At 49.3% G+C, this 24,343-nt stretch overlaps 2 protein-coding genes across 2 annotated transcripts in view; one reads left to right on the top strand and one right to left on the bottom strand.

The window, feature by feature from the left end:
• On the top strand, window positions 1-20,226 carry PTGIR (prostaglandin I2 receptor). The gene is made up of 2 exons (XM_054998728.1): window positions 1-849; window positions 18,922-20,226. Exons 1-2 carry the CDS (start codon window positions 4-6, stop codon window positions 19,171-19,173), a joined length of 1,098 nt encoding a protein of 365 aa, XP_054854703.1. The 5' UTR covers window positions 1-3; the 3' UTR covers window positions 19,174-20,226.
• Window positions 14,104-24,343, bottom strand: part of CALM3 (calmodulin 3) — a 27,386-nt gene continuing 17,146 nt past the window's right edge. Inside the window, exon 6 of the mRNA XM_054998729.1 lies at window positions 14,104-14,243. Within this exon, the coding sequence (XP_054854704.1) occupies window positions 14,119-14,243 (125 nt within the window). The 3' untranslated portion in view covers window positions 14,104-14,118. The remainder of the gene's footprint in view (window positions 14,244-24,343) is intronic.

The following is a 24,343-nucleotide window of genomic DNA, read 5'->3' as shown; positions in this document are numbered from 1 at the left end:
CAAATGACTCCTCCCACCACGCTGACCCACAGGGGGTCCTCAGACTCCGGACCCCCAGACTCAAACTGCAGCGACATCACCTTCTTGCGGGAAGATGGAGACCCGGTGGTGAGCTCGCTGATGTTCACAGCGGGCGTGGTGGGCAACATGGTGGCCCTGGCCATCCTGGGGGTCCACCGGAAAGAGCTGCGCACCAAGACCTCCTCGTTCTGCATCCTGGTGACGGGGCTGGCCATCACGGACCTCTTGGGCACCTGCATCCTTAGCCCCGTGGTCTTCGTGGCCTACTCACGCAACGCCACCTTGCTGGGCATGGTGGGCGGCAGGCGCTGGCTGTGCGACCTCTTCGCCTTCGCCATGATGTACTTCAGCCTGGCCGCCATGATGGTCCTTTGTGCCATGGCGGTGGAGCGGTGCCTGGCCATCAGCTACCCCTACTTCTACTCGCAGCACAACATCCGCCGGTGGACCAAGTTCTCCCTGCTCTTCATCTACGCCTTCGGCACCTTCTTCTGCGCCTTGCCGTTCTTGAACGTTGGGAAATACAAGCAGTACTGCCCGGGGACTTGGTGCTTCGTCCACATGGATAAGCGTCACGACGCAGCCTTTTCTCTGTCCTACGCCACCTTCACGGCCCTCCTCATCCTCGCCATCTTCCTTTGCAATGCCTTCGTCAGCATCAGCTTGTGCCAGATGTACCTCAAGCAGAAGGCCCGCCGGCGCGGCTCCATCAACGTGGCCCAGCGCCGGCGCAAGAGCTGGTTCAGCCGAGGGGAGGAAGAGGTGGACCACCTGATCTTGTTAGCGCTCATGACCGTCATCTTCGTCATCTGCTCCTTGCCTCTCACGGTAAGTCACTGGCCACTTGCGGCTGCAGCAGCGCCTTCCTCTCTAGGCAGGGCTGCAATCTGTCCAGACAGGCACCCTCCACAGTCGATGTGCAGAGAGGAGGATGCCTTTTATTAACTGATTAAAATATGTGCACCCTGGCTTTCCTCTTGGCTCAGCATCATGGCTGCTGTCTGCTCTCTAGACAGACTGGCAAAGAAGGTTCATTCCCCCGAACAGAAGTTAGCGCTTCGCGGTGCTTGTAGTCATAGTAGCTAAAGGGGGGGGGGGGGAGTGGTTAGAGCATTGGACTAGGATCTGGCACTTGTGGGTTCCTATCCCCCCATAGCCATGAAGCACATTGGGTGTCCTTGAACTAGTCTGTCTCTTTCAGCTTTATCTGCCTAACAGGGCTGTTGTGAGGATAAACTGGATGAGAGGGAACCCTGAGATCCTCCGAGAATGTGGGAGATTTAAAAAAGAAACACAACGGGAATATTTTAACCAGAAATTCTCATCCTTTTGCATGGAAACTTGTCACATCCCAGATTAAAAGCCAGGTTTAAGACAGGGGGGCTGAAACTGTACCCGAGGGTGGTGATTCACCCAAGGGTCCCACCGTGGCTACAGGCACATGACCCACATGTGGCACATGGGCTGGATTTGATGTATGTCTCTGGCGGAGCCACAGTGGATGTTTCAGCTGAAAGGTTTAGTGGCAAACTGTGAGATCAGTAGGTCAGCCCACATCTCAGAAGACGAAATTCAGCGGAACACCAAGTGGCACAGGACTGTGGCTTAAACAGTTCTGGCTTGTGGCGTGGTGGCCACGTCACTCTTTTACCATGAATACATCCTGGAACTCAAAGGGTGTCATGCAGGAGGCACTGCTAGGAACGGCTTGTGTGGGCCAGCTCTCTGCTGCGTTCCTGGGCTGAGATGAACTTTGGGGGTGCTGCCCCCAGTGACACAAAGGGCGCTTCATTCCATGCCCTGCTACTGCATAAGACTGACAGCTGAGAGCTTTTGCTCGCTGCAGTTTCAAAGGGGGCCCCGAAGTTCCGTGGAGCCTTCCGTCAAGGCTCAGCTGAGCATCTGGGGCTGCTGCCGCCTCTACGCCCCAGCTGAGAATCCTGGGGAACGGTGGCCGGACTGCTCGTTGCTTGACTTCACAAAGAAACAGTTAGATGCATTTGTAGAGAAGGGGTCTATCCCAGGACACTGGCCATGGTGGTGTGGTGGTGAAGAGCGCGGGACTCTAATCTGGAGAGCCGGGTTTGGTTCCCCACTCCTCCACTTGAAGCCAGCCGGGTGACCTTGGGTCAGTCACAGCTTCTAGCTCTCTCAGCCCCACCCACCTCACAGGGAGTTTTGTAATAATAACATACTTTGTAAACCGCTCTGAGTGGGTGTTAAGTTGTCCTGAAGGGCGGTATATAAATTGAATGTTGTTGTTATTGTTATTATAAATAGAACTTCCTGCCTCAGAAGCTGGGGACAATCAGCGGGGGGGGGGGGGGGTTCTCCTTGGTGAGTAGCCAGAGGTATCTGTGGGAGCGAGAGAGAGCAGGTCAGTTCTGCTCAAGCTCTTCCCTCACTTCCCCCTTTAGGTAGTCACAGGCGGTTAGCATTATTGGTCTGTAGCGGAAGAGCAAAATTCAGGCCCTTAAGGACCAACTACATTCCCAGGGTGTGAGCTTTCGAGGGGCAAAGCTCCCTTCAAAGCTTCCTGGAAATCGAGTTGGTCTTTAAGGTGCCACTGGACCTGAATCTCGCTCTTCCCCCTTTAGGGAGACCACGGCTGTGACATACGGCAGCGTCTTTATTGTACTTGCCATGCCTGGTCCTGAGGACACCCCGTTTTAGGGTGCCTTGATAGTTTTGGGGGTGACAAGATTCTGACTGCCTCGAGAAGCCTCAGAACGGGTCAAGTGGCTGCCTGAAGAAGGGGGTGGGCAGGGCTGTTTCACCATCTCAGGAAACCTCCCATCTGAACTGGACAGCTGCGAGGGGCAGAAGACACAGGCCAGTGCCAGGAGAGGGAATGTCCAACCGATGCGAAGGAAACAAGGTTTTGACTCTTGAGCCAAGGCATAGATCCCCCTTTTCCATTTCATATCCCCTTTATTTCTTACGCGCATCCCATTTCTCTGCCTGCTGTTCCCTTTGCCTCTCCATTTCCTTTTATTTTTGCCAAACTAGATACCAGAAGTCTGTTCCAGGTTATTGGCTCATGATGCCTAAGTAGCTCTTCCAGATCCTGAAGCTAAAGACAATCCGCAGAAATATTTTAAATAAATGAGAAAAGGAAGAGATGCCCTCATAAAACATAGGTGGGGGTTGCCAACTGACCACCAAACACTGGACTGGCCGGCCCCTCTGCCTTTCAGAGCAGCTTGAAAACAGGAGACGAACCCTTTCTCTGCACAGAGATGACCCTTATCGCTTGCTTGCAGGTCGTGCTGTTATTATAGGCAGAGGAGCAGAGTGCAGGTTTAAAAGATGGCAACCTGAAAGACACACCAATATTAATACATGCCAAATTACAATCTACTCCAAATTCATCCGTGAATTAATCATTTGAACAGTTTGAACCAAAAGCTCTCCAGATCATTTTTTTAAAAAAAATATTGTCTCCAACAGGCCATCCCTTCCACAACGTTCTTTCCACCTTTTCTCTCCTTTGCCTCAATCCAAGTCCTCAGTCTTTCTGGTCTTCTCCAGAATTGCCCTGCACCAGAAGAGGGGGGCGGGGGGGTCTCCTGGTTTCCCGCTTCTCAAAATATTAGCAGGGAGAAGGCCAGACACAGACATGTGAATCAGTCCTTTGGAAGGCCCAGCCCTTGTTCCTAAAAACGAGCCGGAGCGGGCTGGGAAGGCGGAGGGATGGCGTGACTCTTCACGTTCCCTGGCGGCCAGGCGGCCACAGCAACGTGCTCTTAGAAGGGTTCTTTCATCACTGCTGTTCCCTGTAGAGTGGTCCACTAAAGGGTTGCCAACAGACCACGGGCTGGTGCTTTATTCTGTTCTGTCCTGGCCCACAAGAAACAGCGTCTTGTAGTTTTTTCATGGAATAGATATATTTCATCCATCTGTTATGGTTGTATCCCTCTTTTCAGACAAAGCTAACAATTAAAATGCTGGTGGCTGGAGATCTGCATAAATGAAAGGCAAGCACGGGCTTAGGGGCTGCCAACTCTGGGTTGAGATATTTCTGGAAATTTGGGGGTGGAGCTGGGAAAGGGAAAGGAACTCGGCTGGGGAATAATGCTATATAGTGCCCTCCAAAGCAGCCCTTTCTCCAGAGGAACTGATCTCTGTAGTCTATAAATCAGTTGTAATTCTGGGAGATCTCCAGGCCTATAAGACCCACCGTGCACACGTATCTCACCAGCTTTTAGAGAGGCGGGGCGCTCTGGCACCACTAACAAGGCTGGTGAACTATTAGGGAGAGAGGAAGCAGAAGTACAGCTGGCAAAGAGGAGTTCAACGCATCAACCCAGAGAATGCCAAAGTCCCTTGTGCCCCAGAATCTCTGGGTGGCACTCTTGGTGGGCTGAGAGGACGACAGCCTCCAATCGGATTTTGGCCAAGTGTTGGCCAAAACAGCGGCACCCGTTTGTGGTCAGTGTTCCCCTCCATTAGTCTGGACCTCAGCAAGTTCCCAACCTCACCATCCTACGCTATAGTTGTCCCAAACAGACAGTACAAATTAAGCGTGTGCCCCCCGACTCCCCCCGAATACTGGGAATTGTAGTCTTGTGAAGTAGCCAAGAGCTGAATGCTACAAAAACAGTTCTCGGGAAAAGAACCTTTCCGACTAAGTCACGATTCCCAGGGGTGCTTGAGCTAAATAAGGGTTGATGCCCATCTCCTTGGCAGGCAGCACAGAAATGGAGCTGGCGGAGCTTCTCCTAGCAGGGAACTGAAGAGCAGGAATTAAGATTTGCCAGCTTCTTTTCTGTGTAGGAGACTGGCACGAGAGCTGGGCCAGTGGGGGAAAAAAGTCAAAGCGGTGGTCCCAAGGGTATAGAACCAGCCCTCGATACAGGGGTGGACTGGAACATTAAGCCAGCAATTATTGCCAAACTCCCCCTGACGAAGCTGATTAGAGATTCCTTTCCTCTGCACCAATTTTCTCTTCATCTTTGTTTAACCCCCAGATGGGGCCTGGAGATCCCTCAGAATTATAACTGATCTTCAGACTTCACAGTTCAGTGGTACGGTAATTCTGGAGGGAATGGCAGCTTTGGAGGGTAGACACTCTGGCATCACTTGCCTGCAGATCTCCCTCGCTTCCCCAGACTCTGCCCTCCAGAAGCACTGCCTCAAACCTGCAGGAATTTCCCAAGCTAGAGTTGGCAGCCCTATGCTGAGCAAGGGGTTGTGTAGCTCAGCTTGTTCCCAGATAGCAGCCCATACCATGACCTTGCCCAGCACGTCAAAGGACCAGTCCATCACATGGACAGATGTTAGCAACTGCCAGGCCCAAGTGAATGAAAAGCAGGGCCAACGGGTGATACAGTGGGGGATATTTTTCTGTTGGGTTGGATAATATTTGCTTTCCCTGTCTTACAAACGCTCTTTGTCTGGTGGGGGAAAAGGAGAATGCTGGCTCACATCCTGGAAGAGGTTCACGTGTCTGGTTTTTGTAATATTGCCACCTTCAGTTTTCTTTTAGCAGGCTGTGTTCCTGCACCTGATAGGTGATAACGTTCAAGGCAACTCTTTCCCCACCCTGTATGACTGTGCCAGGAAAGAAACTTTCTCCCACAACCTTTTGGCGTGCCTGGCATCAGTCAGAGGTGTGGGAATAGAGACCTGGAGATACTGGGTTTAATGCCGCGGCCGCTGTAGACTCCTGCTGCTGTTTTTCAGTGCTGCAGGTAGCCAGCTTTTTAATGGACAGAAGGTAATGATGCTCACTGCCCCCATGCCTACAACAATACGGAAAAGAGTGCCTTGCCTCTGGGGTCTGCCCTCATCTTCAGAGGGCCATTGGCCAGGCGCCCCTCCCCGTCTCAGCGGAAAAGCAACAGCATAGAAAAGAGCTTGCTTCCCTTTCCCCCCCCCCAAAAAAAACTTTACTTCAAGGGCCAGTTGCCAGAAGGCGGGCACTATGGCTTCTGCCAGCAGCCCAGAGGGCACACATAGTCCTGGCAAAAACTGCCTGGTCCCAGCTGGGTGTAAATGTTGCCCATTAGCCACGGCTCCTCCACTCGTCCTCATTTTTTAGGGTTTTTTAAATTATTGATCCTCATTGAAGGGATCTCGCTCCCTGTCTTCCCAGCCCTGACCAGGCTCCATTCCAATTCTCCAAAAATTTCCCAACCGGGGGTGGCAATCCTACTTATCAGCCATAGACAGGCTTGAATTTGCCTCACCGGAAGAGGCTGTCTGACTCTCAACTCCACTTGGCTGAACTGATCACATTTTTTATAGCCAGCGCAGGGGTGGGCAGGGTGCCAGGTTAGCAGAGGTGTTCCGGATTCCATCTCCCCGGGAGGGAGCACGGGAGATCGTGACGATAGCAGGGTTTTCTCCCACAGCCTCACCCAGGAAGCAAGTGACCCAATACAACCGTATTCGTTTCTCAGGGAAAGGCTAGAGTTCAGTGGCAGAGCACGTTTTTGGCATGCTGACTGCCCCAGGGTCAGCTGCTGGCACCTCCCGTTTAAAAAATTAAAGCCCTAATCTATGCAGGAGAGGGGATGCCAGCCAGCCTGAACAATGCCAGCAAGGTTGGACAGTTGGATTTCTTCCCCGACCTTCGCCTGAATGCTGTGCAGGTGGCCTGGCGAGGTTCAGACACCTCCTTGCTGAGATTGCCATTTTTTTTGGTGGCTGCTGAGCCCTGGACAGCGATAGAGACATTCCTCAATTAAAGGGGGGAAGCTTAATTCACATCACCGTAATTTCCATGCCAGGAAAAGCAAAACATGGCAAGCTGTTTTGGGAGGCACAGGAGAGCAGGGGCCAGACAGAAGGCTGGCATCTCTACCCCGGCACTGAGTTCAGAGGGTTGTAGGGCAGATGTGCAGGACTTCCAGGTCAGCCAAGCCCACACGGAAGGCAGCATTCCCTGTAGACTCCTTTCCGACTGCACTGAAGTGGCGACTTGGGGCTCTTCAGTATACTGGGGTTGGCAGAGGCAGCTTTCTGGGGCAAGAGTGTGTGTGTGTGTGTCTGTGTACATTTGCACAGACGTTGCTGTGGCTCAGCTAGACAGCAAGCCTGCCTTTTCATGCTTGCAAGACAGGAGAGCAGGGAGTTGGGGTTGCATTCCTAGTGGCACCTTGGCTGACTGAGGAGGGGCCCAGATCCAAACCCTCGCCAAAGAGGGAGGCGCGTGCTTGCTGCTTTCAAGGGCGGATCCTGTTAGCTTTTCCACAGGGCATTTGGCAGGGGTTATGTAAATAAAAATTACTATATAAGGCTGGGGAAACAGGTGATTGATCGAGCCAGCCTTGAGTGTCAACCAGATGTTTCTGCTGACTGACACGAAACTCCGGTCCCTGATCTCTGTCTTTGCAAGGGCTAAATGAAACCCATTTTCAACCCGAACGTAAAAACTGCCTTGACAACTGAGACAGGCAGTTGTCAAGGCAGACAGCAGCAGCCTCTGACTGCAGCCAGTTGGGAGGGGTGGGGAGAGGCCTCAACTTCCATATTTTGAAAAACCGAAACTGTGTGCTCATGAGCAGCCATAGTGGTATCTGGGGAGTTTCCCTGACAACAGTATCTCTGACCATGTGAAGAGTTCTTAAGTGTGAGTCATCTCTCTCTCTCTCTTTCCCTCCTGCTTTTCTCTTGCTCTGGTGACACACAAGGCCCACAAGCAGAGGCAAAAGCCTTATACTCACCGAGTGACATGTGACGAAATGCACAAGGGGAAAGAATGAATCGCCTTTGGATCGGGCTGCCAACTCGTTGCAGGAAACGCCATACGCCCTGGGACGTGGCACAAAAAAGAGCAGATGCCACGAGTGTCTCTGTGTGTGCGCGCATGTGTGCGCCAAAACGAAGGAAGTGGGAAGGAGCACAGGGGCAGCACAACACAGGCTCAGTGGATGCTCAGATCAGAATCCGCCTGTCTCCGTTTACGCCGGAGTTCTGCTGCAATAACCTGGGTCTCCAGGGTTCCTCAGTTTCCCATCTGTAAGTAGGAATCACACCACAGCCATGCAAAGTGGCATGAAAGCAGGATCAAGAGGTGATCCGGGTCTCCACTGGAGTAAGAACAACTGACTCAGGGCCACGCCTGCTTTCAAAGCTCTGGCATCTTAATTGTGAAATTCTGCACTCTAAACTCTCCACCCTGACTGATAACAAGTTTCTAGTTCTCATGACTGGAGAAATAAACGTAAATCCATTGTGGCAATGCCTGTAGAGAATCTCAGGTGTCAGAGGGCTGTGTAGGCTGACATTTTCATCTGGTTCATGTAAAGAGGCTGCCAGTGCTGTTCATCATGCCCCCACCCCCAGGCAGGCAGAAGTAAAAAATAAATAAATAACCGAGTTGCTGAATTATTTTGGTGCAATGATGGGGGTGGGGTGGGGCATGCAGAGTATTTGCTGGACTGAGACATTACCTAGGAGACTGGATAAAGTGAGCCTGGGAAAACCCCAGGCAACTGGTTTCCCAAGCTGCAAGGCCTTTGATGCAACTTTCTAGACATGTTAAATACATTCTGACTTCTGTATTAGGCTAGCTTTTAAAAATGTGATTCTACTGGATTGTAAGAGTTTAAAATGGTTCCCCACCCACCCCCAGCTCTGCAATTCTCTGTTCCTTGATCTGAATATGGGATTTTCTCCAGAATCCCTCTTCTGCAGGACGGGGGGGGGGGGGGGGCGGGAAGCAACAGTAAAGAGGAGAGAGACTTTGAGCATATGCAGAGTGCTTTCCCCACAGGGTTGGCTGCCACAGCAGATGCACACACCTTCTGGAATCCACAAGGAAGCTTTCCGAGGGAGTCGAGTGCGAGACTCTCAAGCAGGGCTGAATTCTCCAGTCCCTCCCTTAAGGCAGTGGGGCGGTCCCCCGGAGGCACCCCACGCCAGGCAAACTGCAGAGTTCAAACCACCAACTGTAGGGCAGCAGCCCCAAGCAGTGTTTTCGAGGGCATGTTTTGCATTGCCCTGGCAACAGATGAGGGGGGAGATAAACAAAAGGCAATATTGAAACAGGTGAAACAGAGTGTGGAAAACCTCTCTGGGCGTGGAGGGTTGTGAAGTACCAAGACGATAAGGAAAGCGGATCAGGAACGCTGGAAGAGGCGGGCAGAGGGATCCTGCTTCTGATACCAGGGCGGTGGCGGCTTGCCAGAGGCTGCGGGAAAGCGGCTTAGGAACGGGGGTGGCGTGGGAGTGGGAACCTTCTCGTGAGCTGGGCTGAATTCTAGCAGGGTCTGACCCCCAAATCCTGTTTTTGACACCATCTTTCAGCAAGCCAAGGAATGGTCATCAAGAGACTACCTCAGAGCATGTGAAGAGTGCATATCCTCTTGCCCCTGGGCAGCCACAACCGGTTCCTCCCCATCCCTCTCCCAGCCACAACCATGAGCCCGAGAGGCTGAATTGCCATGCCATCATATTGCACCCGTGTGTTTGTATCATCTCATTTGAGGGTCTGCGTGGAGGCAGTTTCAGGAAGTGTGTGGGGAAGGGATTGAACAGGAAAGAAGTTTTGATGGGGGGAGACAGCAAGATTGATAGGGAGGGCTGCCAAGGGGCCTCCTTCTCCTGGAGGCTTAATGTATGGAAATGGACACCTGCAGCTTTTCATGGCATGGTGGAAAATATCCCTATAAAGGAACAGGGCCAGACCTGGCTATCCCAGGTGAGGGTGACCTCAACTGATCTCAGAAGCTAAGCAGGGTCAGACTTCATTAGTAATTGGATGGGAGACTCCAACAAAGACCAGGGTTGCAGAGGCAGGCAATGGCAAACCTCCTCTGTTAGCTTCTTGCCATGAAAACCCCACCAGGGGTCGCCATGAGTCAGTTATGGCTTGAAGGCACTCTCCACCACCAAGGGACAGGGCAGTTTGCGCCAGGCCAGCTGGCAACTCTATTAGGAAAGCTCAACAATAGGGCTGGTCAAACTTCAAGGCCGAATTGCAAAAAGGTGATCTTAAGAGCATTTTGGGGCCTGCTTGTGTAGAGTAGCGAGAGGTGTTTTGTGTGGTCTGAAAGATAGATGGGAGGAAACTGCCCTCTCTGCCTCCCTCAGCTGTGGCTGAAAACAGGGCAAAGAGTTAGTGTCAAACATTACTTGGAATCAGATTCATTTCCTGGCTTCTTCACATGAAGTTTTAAATATTTTTGCGCACACAAAAGAAACCATAGGGGAAGACAGAATAAGCAAGCCTTCAATGATGAAAGAGGAGGAAAGGAAGAGGTTTGTGCCCAATCAGCTTTAATTTTTTTTTTAATGCTGCTATAGCAGAAGAGGAAGGGAAGGACAGCCACCAAATTGAGGAACATTCATCTAAACCAAATGAAGAGCCACCCCAGCCAGAATAGCAAACTAGCCTCCTGCTTGGGGTGTTAACGGTAGCACTTTCTGAGAACTCTGCACACATTACCTTTGCAATCTTTACCATAACCCTGCAAAGCAGGCACAATGCAGTGGGGCGGGGCGGGGGGGGGGGCGTTAAGGCCACCTAGCAAGTCAACAGCAAGGGTAAGCTTTGAATGAAGGGCTTTCAAAGTCACTGCTCAGCAGGGGCGGTTCTCCAGCAAAGCCAACTGAGCAACTCTGTGAGAAGGAAAATCAAAAAGAGTCCAGTGGCACCTTTAAGACGAACCAATTTTATTGTAGCATAAGCTTTCGAGAATCAAGTTCTCTTCGTCAGATGCATGGTCCAGTTTCTGTACCATGCATCTGACGAAGAGAACTGTGGTTCTCGAAAGCTTATGCTACAATAAAACTGGTTCGTCTTAAAGGTGCCACTAGACTCTTTTTGATTTTGCTACTACAGACTAACACGGCTAACTCCTCTGGATCTGTGAGAAGGGTGCTGATGAGAGGCAAAGGCTTGGCCGGATCCCAGCCACCAGTGGCACCAGATGTGACCGGAGGAGGCCCTTCCCAGGCCTGAGCTGCTGCCGTCCTGGGCCCAGCCGCAATGGCCCATGCCCAGGAGGTGACGGGTGTGCATTGCTTGGAGTGACAAAATACCTTGAGTGCCCTGTTCAGTTGCTTAGCTGCCACACTAGAGGAGGCCCAGCTTGTGGGGCATGATCAGGGGCCTTCCAATCTCTACTGACCACCTGCATCCCAGTCGCAGGTGCAAATGGGAAGATGCAAAGACGTGAGAGCCGTTAAGAACGAAAATGGCACACTTCAGCCTGTCTTGGCCATGCCACGTGCAGCATCGAACCAAGACCTGAATGTTCATGGGGTGTGTGGGGGGGGGGAGTGCCCTCAAGTCATAGCTGACTTATGGTGACCCCTGGTGGGGATTTCATGGCAGGCGACTAACAGCCTTGGTCTGCCATTGCCTGCCTCTGCAACCCTGGTCTTTGTTGGAGGTCTCCCGTCCAATTACTAACCAAGGCTGACCCTGCTTAGCTTCTGAGATCTGATAAGATCAGGCTCGCCTGGGCCGTTTAGGTCAGGGTTGCCCATTTGGTACTTCTAGGATTTTAATAACTCCTCCCCCCCCCTCGCCCCGGCTGTTGTTTTGAACAATGCTTAGCCTTTTGGTTGTTTTCGTGGGGTTGCTTTTTTCATTCAACTGTGTCCATAAGCCACCACCAATACATTGGGTTGGACCCCTTGTGGATCCGTTTTGCTAAGAAGGCACAAGGAGATGTCAGCAGAAGGTACTATGTCACCCAATGAGTGGTTGTCTTGTGAAACTCACTGCTACCAGGTGTGGCAATGGCCTCTAGTTCAGATGAATTTAAAAGAACTGGGCAAATTTATGGAGGACAGATCTATTAGCCATGAGTGCCATACAGGGCCTTTGGTTCAGAACTGATCGTCAGATGCTAGGGGGCAGTTGGTGGTGTGTGGCGGGGGGGGGGGGGGGCTGTCGCCAGTGGGCCTTGCTTGTGGGCTTTCCTGTGTCCAGCCAATGTCACAAACTAGGCCACTGGTCTGAGCCATTCTTACTTTCTTAGCGAGACCCATCTGCAGGTTCCATCCCTTGGAGAAAATCCGCCTTTCTGTGTTTGCTCTTCTGTTAAAATAATCTCCAAAGCAGTTGCAGATTGAAAACAACATTAAGCCAGGGCACAGGGGAAAAAGCGGAGACCCCAAAGCAACCACCGAAATGCTTCTTCCACGTGGGTGGGGGGAATGTCTCTGTACGTCAATCACTCTGGAGGGATATGAGAGGGAGAGAGATGGAAGGCAGGCCTTTGGCTGGTTAAGGTGGCGAAGGGGACGCTAGAGTGGGGTGTTTTGTCTGGTCTGGCAAATGAGAGGTGCGCCTCTGAAACATCCTTCCTTTCCCCACATGACCATCTTGGTTCTGGGGCAATAAGTCAGTGGCAATGTAGTGGAGGAAGTTTCTAAGCAGCACCTCTCAAGGACAGCCCCTATCCATGCACCCTGTGCTATGTGCACATCACAGGTGCATTCGTAGACACATCCGTTGGGCACCTGAGCCATGAGCCAGCATTGTCTGAAGAGAGGCATCATGTTGCATAACCATTCTTACTTCCGAAGCTGAGTGTTTCTTCAGAACTTCTTGCCGCTCAGGCTAAATGCTGGGGGTAGGGGCTAACCTCTCTTTCAAACCCTTATGATAACGACTCTGATAGAGGTGTGGAATTCTTGTTAGCAGGCGGATCTCCTGACATCACTGAACAGGTGGCAGAATTCCTGGCAAATGTGCTGAGGCTGAGAGAAAAGGAAAAATTGGCAAAGGGGATAGGGAGAGGGAGGGGGGGAGCAAGAGGGAGAAGCTTGACGGTGATACCTGTGTTTTTTTGTTGGGTTCCTGGGGAGGAAGGTTTATTGTTGCTCTTTGTTTTTTTTTAATTTTTATTGGTGAGTTTAAATTTTTAAATTTAATACATACATTCCCTTCATATCTAATTAATTCTGTTCCCCACCCTTTTCCTCCCCCCTCCCTACTGACTTCCAACAGCTTTCCAACCCTTACCCCCTTTTATTGCTTAATACTATTTCACTTATGTTTTTCTTCAACACATAGATCATAATATCTCTTACTCTAAGCATATTCTAATTCTTTTATACAAATACTCTGTCAACTATACTATCAATATAGTATTTGCTGTATACTATACCATACAGCTCTTCGTTTTTATTCGTCGTTAGGGTTACAACCACCTGTAATTTATTCTGCCCTTATTTTGACAAATTATACTGTACTGCTATTGCCATTGCTTTCTCGATGCTTTTATTATGCCAGTAAAGGTTACTGGAACTGGAGCTGGGTAGGGGCTATGATGCTGGAGCATGTGTGTGTGCTCCAGCACCTTTCTTTTGTGGAGTTAAGCATTGGGCAAGTGCCAGTGGGATCGGTCCCTCTTCGCTATCACCAGTTTGGTTTTCAGGGGCCTCTACGTGCCAGCTGGTATTTTTATGCCCTATGTGCTTTTTATCCACGCTTTCCCTCTTTCGCCATCCACTCCACTGTTGCTTGCATTTCTATGATTCACATTTCCTTAAAAGAACCAAAAAATGAGGCAAAGATGAGGAAGCTAAAGGTTACCAGATAGATGAGCTAGGGCTTAATTTTTTTTTTTAAAAAAAACATCATATTATTACTGCTCTTGAAACATGCTGGACAGTCATGTTTTCAAAGCTGGACCTAATTCCATGTGTAGGTATGTTGGTTGCGGTAGTCAATGGTGAGGGGAAAACTCTCTTTGCATGTTCAAAGGTACTTTATTACTTCTCAGGTTCCAGTGGTTAGTTGACCCAACTGGTCAGTTTGAAAAAGTAGGCCACAGTTAGACAACACTTTAAAAAGATACGTGCATGCAAATGCTCGTAAATCTATGGGGATGTAAGTGCCGTCTTAGAAGAAGCATCCTCCTTCTCTTAAAAAAGATGGAAGGCCTCTTCCCTGATGGCATTGGCTGTGACACGGGTGGACGTCCTCATAGGACAAGTATTCTCTTCCTTTCACACAGACAGGCAGGCAGGAGTGCCTCTTCTAAGATGACTCCTGCTGTGGTATGTTCATGAATCATCTATAAAAGCGCATCTTCTTCTTCAGTAGTACTGTTCCATCTGCATGCATATTCAGTCAATCAATGGGTCAATTAACTGACCCATTAACTGACTGATAAGCAAAGAGATATATTAGTAATCAGTAAAGATGCCTTTGAACATGTGACAACCCTTTTCCAGGGGTTCAGCACCAAGTTGACGCAATAAAAAGGATGCCTGGAAACTTCTGAGGATGACGACAGCTGGGAATGATTCACCTAAAGAAAACAGGCAACAGAGGGTAATCTTCATTTGCAAATATTTAAAAGGATGTCCAAAGGAGAGGGAGTGTCACGCAGGGCAGGATGTCATGGATTAGGTTTAAACTTCAGCAAGGTAAATTGAGTCTAAACATTGAGAAGATCCTCCTAATTCTAAAAAAGTACAACTGCACGTAAACAAGTATCAGTTTTGTACCCACTGGTTAGTTGCACGCCTGACCTTTTAACCGGAGATGCTGAGGACTGAATCGGGGATAAATAACGTAAATAAATAAAAATGCATGCAAAGCAGATGCTCTAGCCCTGAGCCACAATCCTACCTTTTAAAAGAAGCCAACAACTTTTGTGACAGGTTCTGCTTTCAAAGCAATCCTTTTCTAGTTCCTTCAATGTAAAGAAGTTACCAACAGAGCTGGCACAAGCAAGAGGAAGAAACAACCCAACCCCAACTGCAGACCTACTCTTTAATTGTTTATTGTTTCCCGTCTCCTTGACGAAGGCCAGAATTTCTCCTTGGACACCTGCACAACTCAAAAGATGTAATCGAATGAATCTGCCTCTTTTGCACGTCTCACTAAATGCCGGTTTCTGGACCTTCTCTCGACAGCAACGCCGAGGCTCCTGTTTTCCAAGGCTGGAGCCATTGACCTCAAATGCGTGCCGAGAAATTATTATTTTGTCAGTAATTACCGTGCAATCTCATTAGCCTTCAAGTAATAAATCCACAGCAGGATGATTTCTAGTATGATTACGCCCATGGAACGTTTTCGGAGTTTCTTGAGGCTTTCTCAAGGCCTCCTGAGTATCTCAGTTCAGCTGTTCATATTATGCCCAGGAAGATCGGAAAAGAGGTGAACATTTTTTTTGGGGTGGTGGTGGTGGAGGTAACCACATTTTGGTCACCTCCACCATCTGTCCCCTACCCACCCCCTACAAACAGAGAGGAGCATAGGAACAGAAAGTCACATCCAGACTCATCTTTCTCACCGCTCCATATGGTTTCTGTTCCCTTGGAAGGACCAAACTTCCCCACTTGGTTCAAGCTCATTTGGGGCTGCCAGTTGACCCTGCCTGCACTTGGGTCTTTGTTGGTAGCTCGACCCGTACAAAAGACAGATGCAGCTTGCCTAGCCTGGAGAAGAACCAACTGATTAAAGTTGGGGTTTCTTTTTTTAGCAAAATGGACAGAGAAATTCTGGGAACCTTAAAGCCCTTAGTGGCCTTTATCTCTGCCAAAACAGTCTTCCTCTTGCTGCAAGGGACTGACACAGCTACTGCACTGGAAGGAATTTTAACTGATTCTCCTCTAAATCTGACCCATTAATCCACTACATTTAAATCAATTTGTGTATCAATCCTATCTCCAAAGACGACAGTTTTAGTTAGGTAGCCATCTGCAATAGAACAGCAGGATAAAGACCAAGGTTTTCAGTGTATAAGCTTTCGACAGTCAGAGCTCCCTTCTTTAGATATCTCCAAAGAAGAGCACTTTTGAGATAGAGAAGGTCGATCACTTGCAATTTATTTTGCATTCTTGTTACAAGGAAAGACTGTGGATAATAGTTTTCTTTTCCACTGCAGACACGGGTGCTCTTAATGCACTGCACCACTGATTCATATTTGCCCTCACCAGTTTGCTAATTTAATAATTTATATTCCACTCCCCACCGCTGCCCCGATGGGGACCCAAAGTGGCTTACATCATTCTTCTGTCCTCTGTTTTATCCTCACAACAAGCCTGCGGGGTAGGTTAGGCTAAGAGAGTGTGACTAGCCCAAGGTCACCCAGTAAGGTTCTGTGGCAGAGTGGGGAATTCGAACCTGGGTCTCCCAAACTGAATTCTGACACTCTAACCACTACACCAGTTGATCACCTAGCTCTACAGGCTGCCTAATTAGACCAATTAAAGTTTGATGCTCGACTATGTTCCTTGATTGCAAGCCCTCATGCTCTCCTGGCACCGAGTCAGAAAGGTGAAGTTTGGAGTCTGCCAACAGGAGGGTCTGCCAACAGGAGGGGCACACCTGCAATGCCAGTGCAAGAACCGTAGCAGCAAACACTTGCGGCGCATCTGAGCAGATGAGGAAGTCTTACTGCATTTCGGCTGGCTGGAAAAGGAAGAAACTTTTGAGTTTCGTTCACACATCCCTCTCGGCACAATTGCACAAGGCTGACTCAGGAGTTGACAAGCTTTGATTGAAAAACACAGCCCCCACACTTGGGTTGGCAGTCAGACGAGGAAGTCAGAAGGCAGCCAGGCCAATCCAAGGGCCTGAGGGAAGGAGAAAGGCGACAGGACGGAAAGCTTTCTCGGCCCCGGCTCCCGCCTGGTGGAACTCTCTCCTGTTTAGAGTTACCAGCTCCAAGTTGGAAAATTCCTGGAGATTTTGGGGATGGAGCCTGGAGAAAGCAGGGTATGGGAAGGGGAAGAACCTCAGGAAAATATGCCATTGAGTCCACCCTCCAAAACTGCCATTTTCTCCAGGCAAACTGACCTCTCTGGCCTGGAGATCAGTTGTAATTCCAGGAGATCTCAGGCTACCACCTGGAGTCTGGCAACCCTACTCCTGTTGGAGATTCAGGCCCTGCGGGATCTATTACAGTTCCCCAGGGACGGCAAGACAGAGATGTTCCACCGAGCCAATGGTTGAGACCTGATAGTGCCCCCCTCTGGCTGTTAGTGCCCCCACCGCACTGCCTGAGACTGATAATTTTCATCTTCTACGGTCTGCACTTCATGAGTTTAACATAGCTTTTGAAATATTTATTGACACCTATTTATGTACACTTGTATATATTGACTGGTTTTATCTCTTTTGATACTAACTAAATCTATATTTAAATGCTTGTTGTGAGCTGCCCTGAGCCTGCGTGCCGGGATGGCAGGATATAAATCTAATAATAAACATAAACACAAGCAGCTGATCTGGGGCATCACCTGAGAGGTGACAGGCTCATGGTGGGGAGCCAGGCATCATTCAGAGATGCAACATCACTACTAAAAATACGCACAATTAACGTTCATAACGTGCGCTGCCCATCACAGCTGGCTCCAACTCCCATTTTTGTGGCACTTTTAAGGCGGGGGGTGTCCTCCTACTGGGATTTCCACATTCAAACTGGAAACGAAGGGCTTGTGTTACCCTGGTAATTCCTTTTCCCTGCACATTCTCACACCTCGCATCCAGACCTTGTTTTGTATCTCTTGTAGCCTCCCAAAGAACTATGCATTCTTTTTTCTTTATTCATAATGCAGCCCAACGCTTTCTTGCTTAAACAGTTACCCTAACTACCAACTATATCAAAATGAAAAACACAAAATCTGGGACATGATAGTAATGGTTAAAATATCAAACCAAATAGTGTTAAATGACAATCCAAGCTTTCAAACCAACTTCTTAGAAAAATGGTTTCCTTATTTTGACTACATCTCAAAATTACGCATCATCAGAGATTTCCATACCGGAAAGGTACATGGATTTTGTATTCTATTAACATCTGTAATACATCTATCCCTGGAAACAGGAGTATTTTTTAACAATTATTAAATAATGTTTTAGTTGAAATGTTGAATGTTTAATTATGTTGTTGTATAAAAAATTAAGTTTTTTTTAAAAATAAAAAGTTAAAAAAACAAACAAACCACCCTACACCTCTGGACTTGAATGGCGCTTCAGACCCAGGAGTGGTTACTGAACGGAGTACGGCTATACAGACTGGATCAGTCGAATACACAACAGAGCCTGGCAGCGCAGTGATCCAGGCAGGGGCTGTAATGCTTTCACTGACCCCTGTGGCAACAGCCATGGATCTGCCTCGTATGCCACTGTGGCCCTGCTTCTTACTTTGCTGGACCAGGGCTCTTTGCGGTCTACGATACTGTGTTGTGTTTTTGTTTACTGTGTGCGGCCCCCAAGAAGAAAGATGCTTGAAAGACTTTTGAAGGAAAACTCAACTGGTGCCCTGGTACAATGGCACCGTGATCCAACTGGCCAAACTCATTCACCACTTGGCTGTGCTGCAGGCATTTCCTTTCCAGGCACGCCAAGGGGGATTTACTTATTTACAAATAATGCTTTCTGCTCTCATCACCAAGGGACACCAAGGTGACTAACAGAGGCCGTTTTCACACTGTTTACTGGCCACGGAACATTGTGCCAAGCTCTCGGAACAACAGCGTCTTCCATTTTGTGCGAGAACTACCATTCTCACGCGAAATCGCGCCAGGAAGCTGCTGCCATTCTGGGAGCTTGGCACGATGTTCCGTGGCTGGTAAGCAGTGTGAAAACGGCAGCATACCTAATAGAAGCACAAAAACCAAAGCAAAACTACATCCTTCAAACCAATGCTAACGTACACATACAAAAACATAAAAACAACAGTTAAAAGACAGTGCCAGAAGCGGGGGATCACTGAGGGGGGTCACCAGATGAAACAAAAAGGTTTTTCACTTGCTGGCAGAAGATGGCAACAGAAGGGGACAGGCGAGTCTCTCTGGGGGGAGTGTTCCGGCATTTCAGTGCCGCGGCTGAGGAAGGTTCTGCCTAACCTCAAAAGCAGAGCCTTGGAAGATGACCGTTGGGGCTGGACAGGTTCATAAGGGAATAGGTGAATTGGGCTGTGAGTTGGGAAAAGCTCTTCACCTTCCCTCTTTTCTCTTTCTTTTCCCACACAGATCCGAGCCTACATTGGTGGCATCTCCCCAGACGGTGACGAGAAGCAAGACATGCTCGCCTTCCGCCTCAGCGCCCTCAACCCTATTGTGGACCCCTGGCTATTCATCATTTTCCGTAACTCTGTCTTCCGAAGCATCCGAGACTTCTTCTGCTGCCGGCTGGGCTGGCTGTCTTTGCCCCGGACACGGAAGGCTTCGGACAAGGTTGGAATGCAAGACGGCCCCTCTTTCCAAGGCAACTGTGTCTGCTGAGAGCAGAAGTCTCCCTCAGTCACCAGGACGGTTTGGGCTGGGTTCCCTGCTCCGGAGTAGGGACCATGGATGAAGATGAGGAGGAGAAACGACATCCCTCCCTTGCACCATCTCAAGAAGACTGCCGAATTTGTTGGGCTGCTCCAACTTCTAAGGCACAGATCAGATCGGCTTGTGGTTGTAAGAGGTGGGAAGTCAATGAGAGCTCTTTGGCCACAAGGGGTCCTGGGGGCTTCTCCAGCAGGGAGGCCCTCTGCGGGAATGCACAGCTTGGTTTTTCATCTTCAGCCCCCCCTAAAGGGATGCTAGGAAAGGAGATGAGAAGCCAAGATTCAAAGGGCCCTCCGATTCCCCTGCAAAGGGGAGGGAGGGAAAGGGTGTGAATGCACGGGGATTAAGGTGCATTGGCTGCTGTGATTGGGACGGCCTGGCCCACCTGCATCTCAAACAGCCCCCACACCTGGTGCTATTGAGTGCATCCAGGTACCAAAAGGGGGAGCAGTTACAAAGGGTGTGTGACTCTTCCACTCTTTGGTGCCAATTGCTTTCAAAACACAGGATGTGAGTGATTTTTGAAGTGTTACTGTGAATCACTGAAATTGTAAAAATAAAGGACGAGTTTGGGGAGGGATGAGTCTGGACTCCCCCCACCCCCACTCCAAATATATGGATCCTCCTAGCCAAGGGTGTGTGTATTTTGCACCTTTCCTGACATTGTGCACTGCTGTGGCAAAACTGATGCAAGGAGCCAGCATGATGGAGCAGTTGACATGTCAGGATAGGACCAAGGAGATGTGGGTTCCAAACGCCACTCTGCCATGAAGTTCAATGCATAACCCTGAGCAAGTCACATCTTGGTTGAGCCTACCTTTTAGGGTTGTTGTGAGGATGACAGAGAGGAGATCCATATGCTCTGCTCTTTGGTGGAATTGGTGGGACAAAAATATGGCACAAGTATCCTGGAGATCTTAGGAGATAGTATGAAAGTGGACCAAAAGAGGTACATGTGTACACACACACGCACGCGCACGCACACACACACACACGCACACACCTCTTTTGTCTCATCACCTCTAGTCAAGCTCGGCAGGTTTTCAAAACAGGATAAAACCCCACCAATCTTATTTAGCCGGAGACAACACTAGAATGGGTGTGTCACAACCAAATGTTCCTCTGTAAAAACCCCACTTTAGTTATCTGAGGAAACTACTGCCTGACTCCAGCCTTAACTTCCATGCAAGAAAGGCTTCTTGTCCTTGTATGCATGCAGGTAAGCTTGAAAATGACCGGAACACGAGAAGGGAGAGGGTTTGAGGAAGACTGTCAAGCGGTGGGGCCCCAGAGCTCTTCTTCTGCCTGGATGCTGCTCCTAAACTCCCTTGTAAACCAACAGGAATCCATGTTACTTCATCTCCCCCCCCCATCCAAGCACCTGCAGCTCATGGCCTGCCCCCTCCCCTGCCCCAATATCCAAGCACCAGAAGCCCCGGAAGGTTGAAAACCCAGAATAAATATTTCCTTTGCTAACTGTACGCTTCTCCTGATTTCTCCGTCCCCCAGACCCCTCCCTCTGCCAAGGAATAATCCCCTGCTGTCTAAATATTTGGAGCTGCAGTTCCCAGCTGAAGGATCGGAACCCCTCCACTGCATGTTCTTCCCTTCCCACACACAGCTGCCACGGGAAAAGTGGGTGCTTTGGGACACTCATATTGCCTGGGAGGGAGGAAGCACAGCCAGCAACTCACACGCAGCTCAAATCTGCAGGGAGGCGAGTTCTCAAAGCCTCCGTTTTGCAAACTTTAAAGGTGAGCCTGAAGGGCTGGAACAAGGCTTAAATTCATAAACGCGATGCTGAATTGGCCAGGTTTCTCCATTATTAGGCACTCCCAAAGAATGCAGCACAAGAGATAAATTCAATCATCAAAGCTCCTAGGAACCTGAAGCTCATATCAGGAGGAGGCTAGCTACTGCATCTCTGCCTGAGTTGCTATTCTGGGCTTTCATCCTTCCAGCCAGGAACAGCAACTCACACAAGGGGCCAGGCTCCTCTGATGAGGGGTGTTCATTCTTTTTTTACCTCTAAACAGCAAACATTGAGAACTGGGTGCTTCCGTTTTTTCAAATTGAAAATAAAGGTGTGGCCTAAGTTAATTGTCAACACTGACAGAAAGACTCAAGATGAAGCAGAGGCAGCGGCTGCTTCAGATAATCCAGGCCACGTGTCTGAGCCGGAAATCTAGCACATGTTCAGTGCATTGCTTCCAATTCTCTTCTGCATTTGTGGGGCGGAGTCCAAAGGGAGACAATTTGTATCCTGTGTTGACTAAGCAAAACAATACCTATCAAGTATTTTGCAAATGAAATCCACATCACGCTCCAAAGGTGATTCGAATCTGGCGCTCAAAGCAAATGATGTTAATTTAAAAAAATAAAATAAAGCAGGATTCATTGTTTTGCATAAAATGACTTGATTTGCACACTTTATTTGCAATCTGATACATGGGGCCAGTGGGCACTCCCAGCATAGCCTGGGGCCCTGACTGAGCCAAACCTTAACTCTTTGGATGCTTCTAATGGCAGTTGCTGGATAACAGAGGTGTTCAGGCCCCAACAAGGCCCTAGAGGTTGCTTAGCAACAGCACTCTCTCTCTGCTGGGGCATCTGGGGAGGGTAACACACAGGCCACCTTGCAGTGTGTGTCCCTTTGATGGTAATAAGAAACAGGCGGCACTGAAGGAGACACAGGTGTGAGTGGCCAGTTGTGCTTTAAGAGTAAAAAACACTGCACCCTCTCTCCACTCCAAAGAGGTGCACCATCTTTTTATAGTTTCCGGTGGGTAGCCATGTTGGTCTGAAGTAGAAGAGCGAGATCCCAGTCCAGTAGCGCCTTAGAGACCAACTGGATTTCCAGGGTCGGAGCTTTCGAGAGTCAGAGCCTAAAGGAGCTCTAACTCAAAAGGTCCTATCCTGGAAATCTAGCTGGTCTTTAAGGTGCTACTGGACCTAAATCTCATTTTTATAGCTTTTATAAAAGCTCATTTTATAGCTTTTAAAAATATTAAAACTTTACACATGCTCTGAAGTAGCCTGTGCGCCAGTCCCTTTTCAAAATGTAAGCGCTCAGAAAAACAAGGAAACGCTACCCTGCCTGCGCTCAAAGGCCCGAGACGGGAACCGCTCAGCCTCAGCACTTGGTGAGCTCTTGCGTTCCCAAGCGATTCTGGAGCCATGCTACAACTCTGTTCCCTTCTTTGGAGGGATGCCTCCTCTGCAGACTCACTGCAACTCAAAGGGGAGACCACAAGCATTCCCTGCCACCTGCAGGAACGTGGGGGTCAAATATTGAGACGTTCTAAGGAAGTGCAATTTTGCCTGCTTGCAGTAACTTGGGACTCAGGTCATAGCTGCCGGAAATGGGCTCAGAGGGTGGGGAACTGTAGCAATCGCTCAAGAGGCCGTATCAGCACTGACTAATTTTTGCGCACTTTGCCCTAGGAAACAGTCAATTGTCCTCTTTTTCCCTGGTTCTAGTTCTCACTGCGAAGAAAAACATAATTTGAGAAGCCTCAAGGAAATTAGAGGTGGGACTGCTTGAAAAAGGGAAAACACATTCGTGGGCAGGACAAGTATTGTGGCTAATCATTGCTGAGCAGCTGGAACCTCCATGTCCAGATGCAATCTACCTCCCCATACAGGTGCTGGAGACAAATGATAAAGGAGGGGCTGCTTCTTTCCTGCCCTGCCCTTCATAGACTTCCTGGAGGCAGCCGGCTGAGCACTGGTGAATGCTGCGTTTGATCATTTGGGTTGCAAGAACTCTTGCACTGTTTTAATGTGGGTTTTTGCTCCCGTGCTAGGTAGCTTGAGAGGCTGTATGGATGCCCTCGCACAGCCTCAGCTAACACCAACATTGCACCTTGCAATGTAACACACTCCAGCTTCTCCTCAATTTGTAAGTGTGATGTAATTTGTAAGGACACCTTCCAAAATGGAAAGAAAACCCGAAGCAACATTTAATAATCTTGAAAGGTGCATGGAAATGCAATGTTTCAAGAAAGCCAGGCTTAAAATAAATGTGATCTCAATTGGCATGATTCTGTATGCTGAATTCCAGTAGGAGCATGGGGGGGGGGGGGGGGTTGCAGAATGCCAGGAGGCTCCCCCCCCCCCGTCATTACATCATGCTTCCAGATAACGCTAGACTTTCACAACGACTAAGACAAAAGTTGGAGCGCCTGGAAATTGTGATCACTTTGTTCTTTAATAAACAGCAAAAGCCGCAAGCCAGCTACACGGGCAAGGAAATGACATTGCAATGCTACAGTTCAGCCTTTGATGGCAAGTCAGACAGAGTGGGGAAGAGTTTGCATCTTGCTCGCCAACCCCTCCCCCACATCCTGTTTACTTCTTCGCAGCTCTGCGCAGGCTTTTTGCTTATGGATTAGCATTAATACATGGAACTACAAAGGACACGAGTGGCTCCGACCGATAAGGCGTAGCAATCCCACAGGCCTGTGCGGCCATAAAGCTGTTTCAGTTGCCAGTAGAAAAGCATTACCTTCATGGGCAAGAATCCATTAAGGGAGCCAGAACATGCCTGTAACTGTTGGTCACCAAATGAAGTCGGATGGCATTTGGGTGGGGACAGAGAAAAAAGCATTATTTCTGCATGTATAAGTAACAAATGTGGTTTAAAGGTAGGTAAAGGTGCAAGCACTGAGTCATTACTGACCCATGGGGGACGTCGCATCACAACGTTTTCATGGCAGATTTTTTGTTACAGGGTGGTTTGCCATTGCCTTCCCCAGTCATCTACACTTTGCCCCCAGGAAACTGGCTAGTCATTTTACCGACCTCGGAAGGATGGAAGGCTGAGTCACCCTTGAGCCGGCTACCTGAACTCAGGTCGTGAGCAGAGCTTTGGGCTGCAGTACTGCAGCTTTCCACTCTGCACCACGGGGCTCCTCTAACATATGTCTGTGGTTTACTGTCTGAAAAGACGGCTCCCCTGCCCAAGTGGTTTTTTAAAATTGCGCCTGGCCTAAGGCATGAACCTGTTAGCATGGGCAAGAGTGGAAGGGTTCTGGGCCCTCGGCTCAGAGCCTGTAGCCCTGAGGGAGCCGTCCTGGTGGATTGAGTCCCAGCCCAGGAATACCGGACATTTGGGGGC

Source organism: Eublepharis macularius, chromosome 15, assembly GCF_028583425.1.
Source record: "Eublepharis macularius isolate TG4126 chromosome 15, MPM_Emac_v1.0, whole genome shotgun sequence".
Taxonomy (NCBI): Eukaryota; Metazoa; Chordata; class Lepidosauria; order Squamata; family Eublepharidae; genus Eublepharis; species Eublepharis macularius.
The sequence above is the reverse complement of the archived record's forward strand: the minus strand, read 5'-3'. Positions and strand labels throughout refer to the sequence as shown.

What these genes read in the sequence shown, in the direction of transcription:
- PTGIR (XM_054998728.1), top strand. Translation starts at nt 4, where the DNA reads ATGACTCCTCCCACCACGCTGACCCACAGGGGGTCCTCAGACTCCGGA. An exon ending in TCTGCTCCTTGCCTCTCACG is followed by an intron (nt 850 to 18,921) that starts GTAAGTCACTGG and finishes TTTCCCACACAG; the next exon opens with ATCCGAGCCTACATTGGTGG.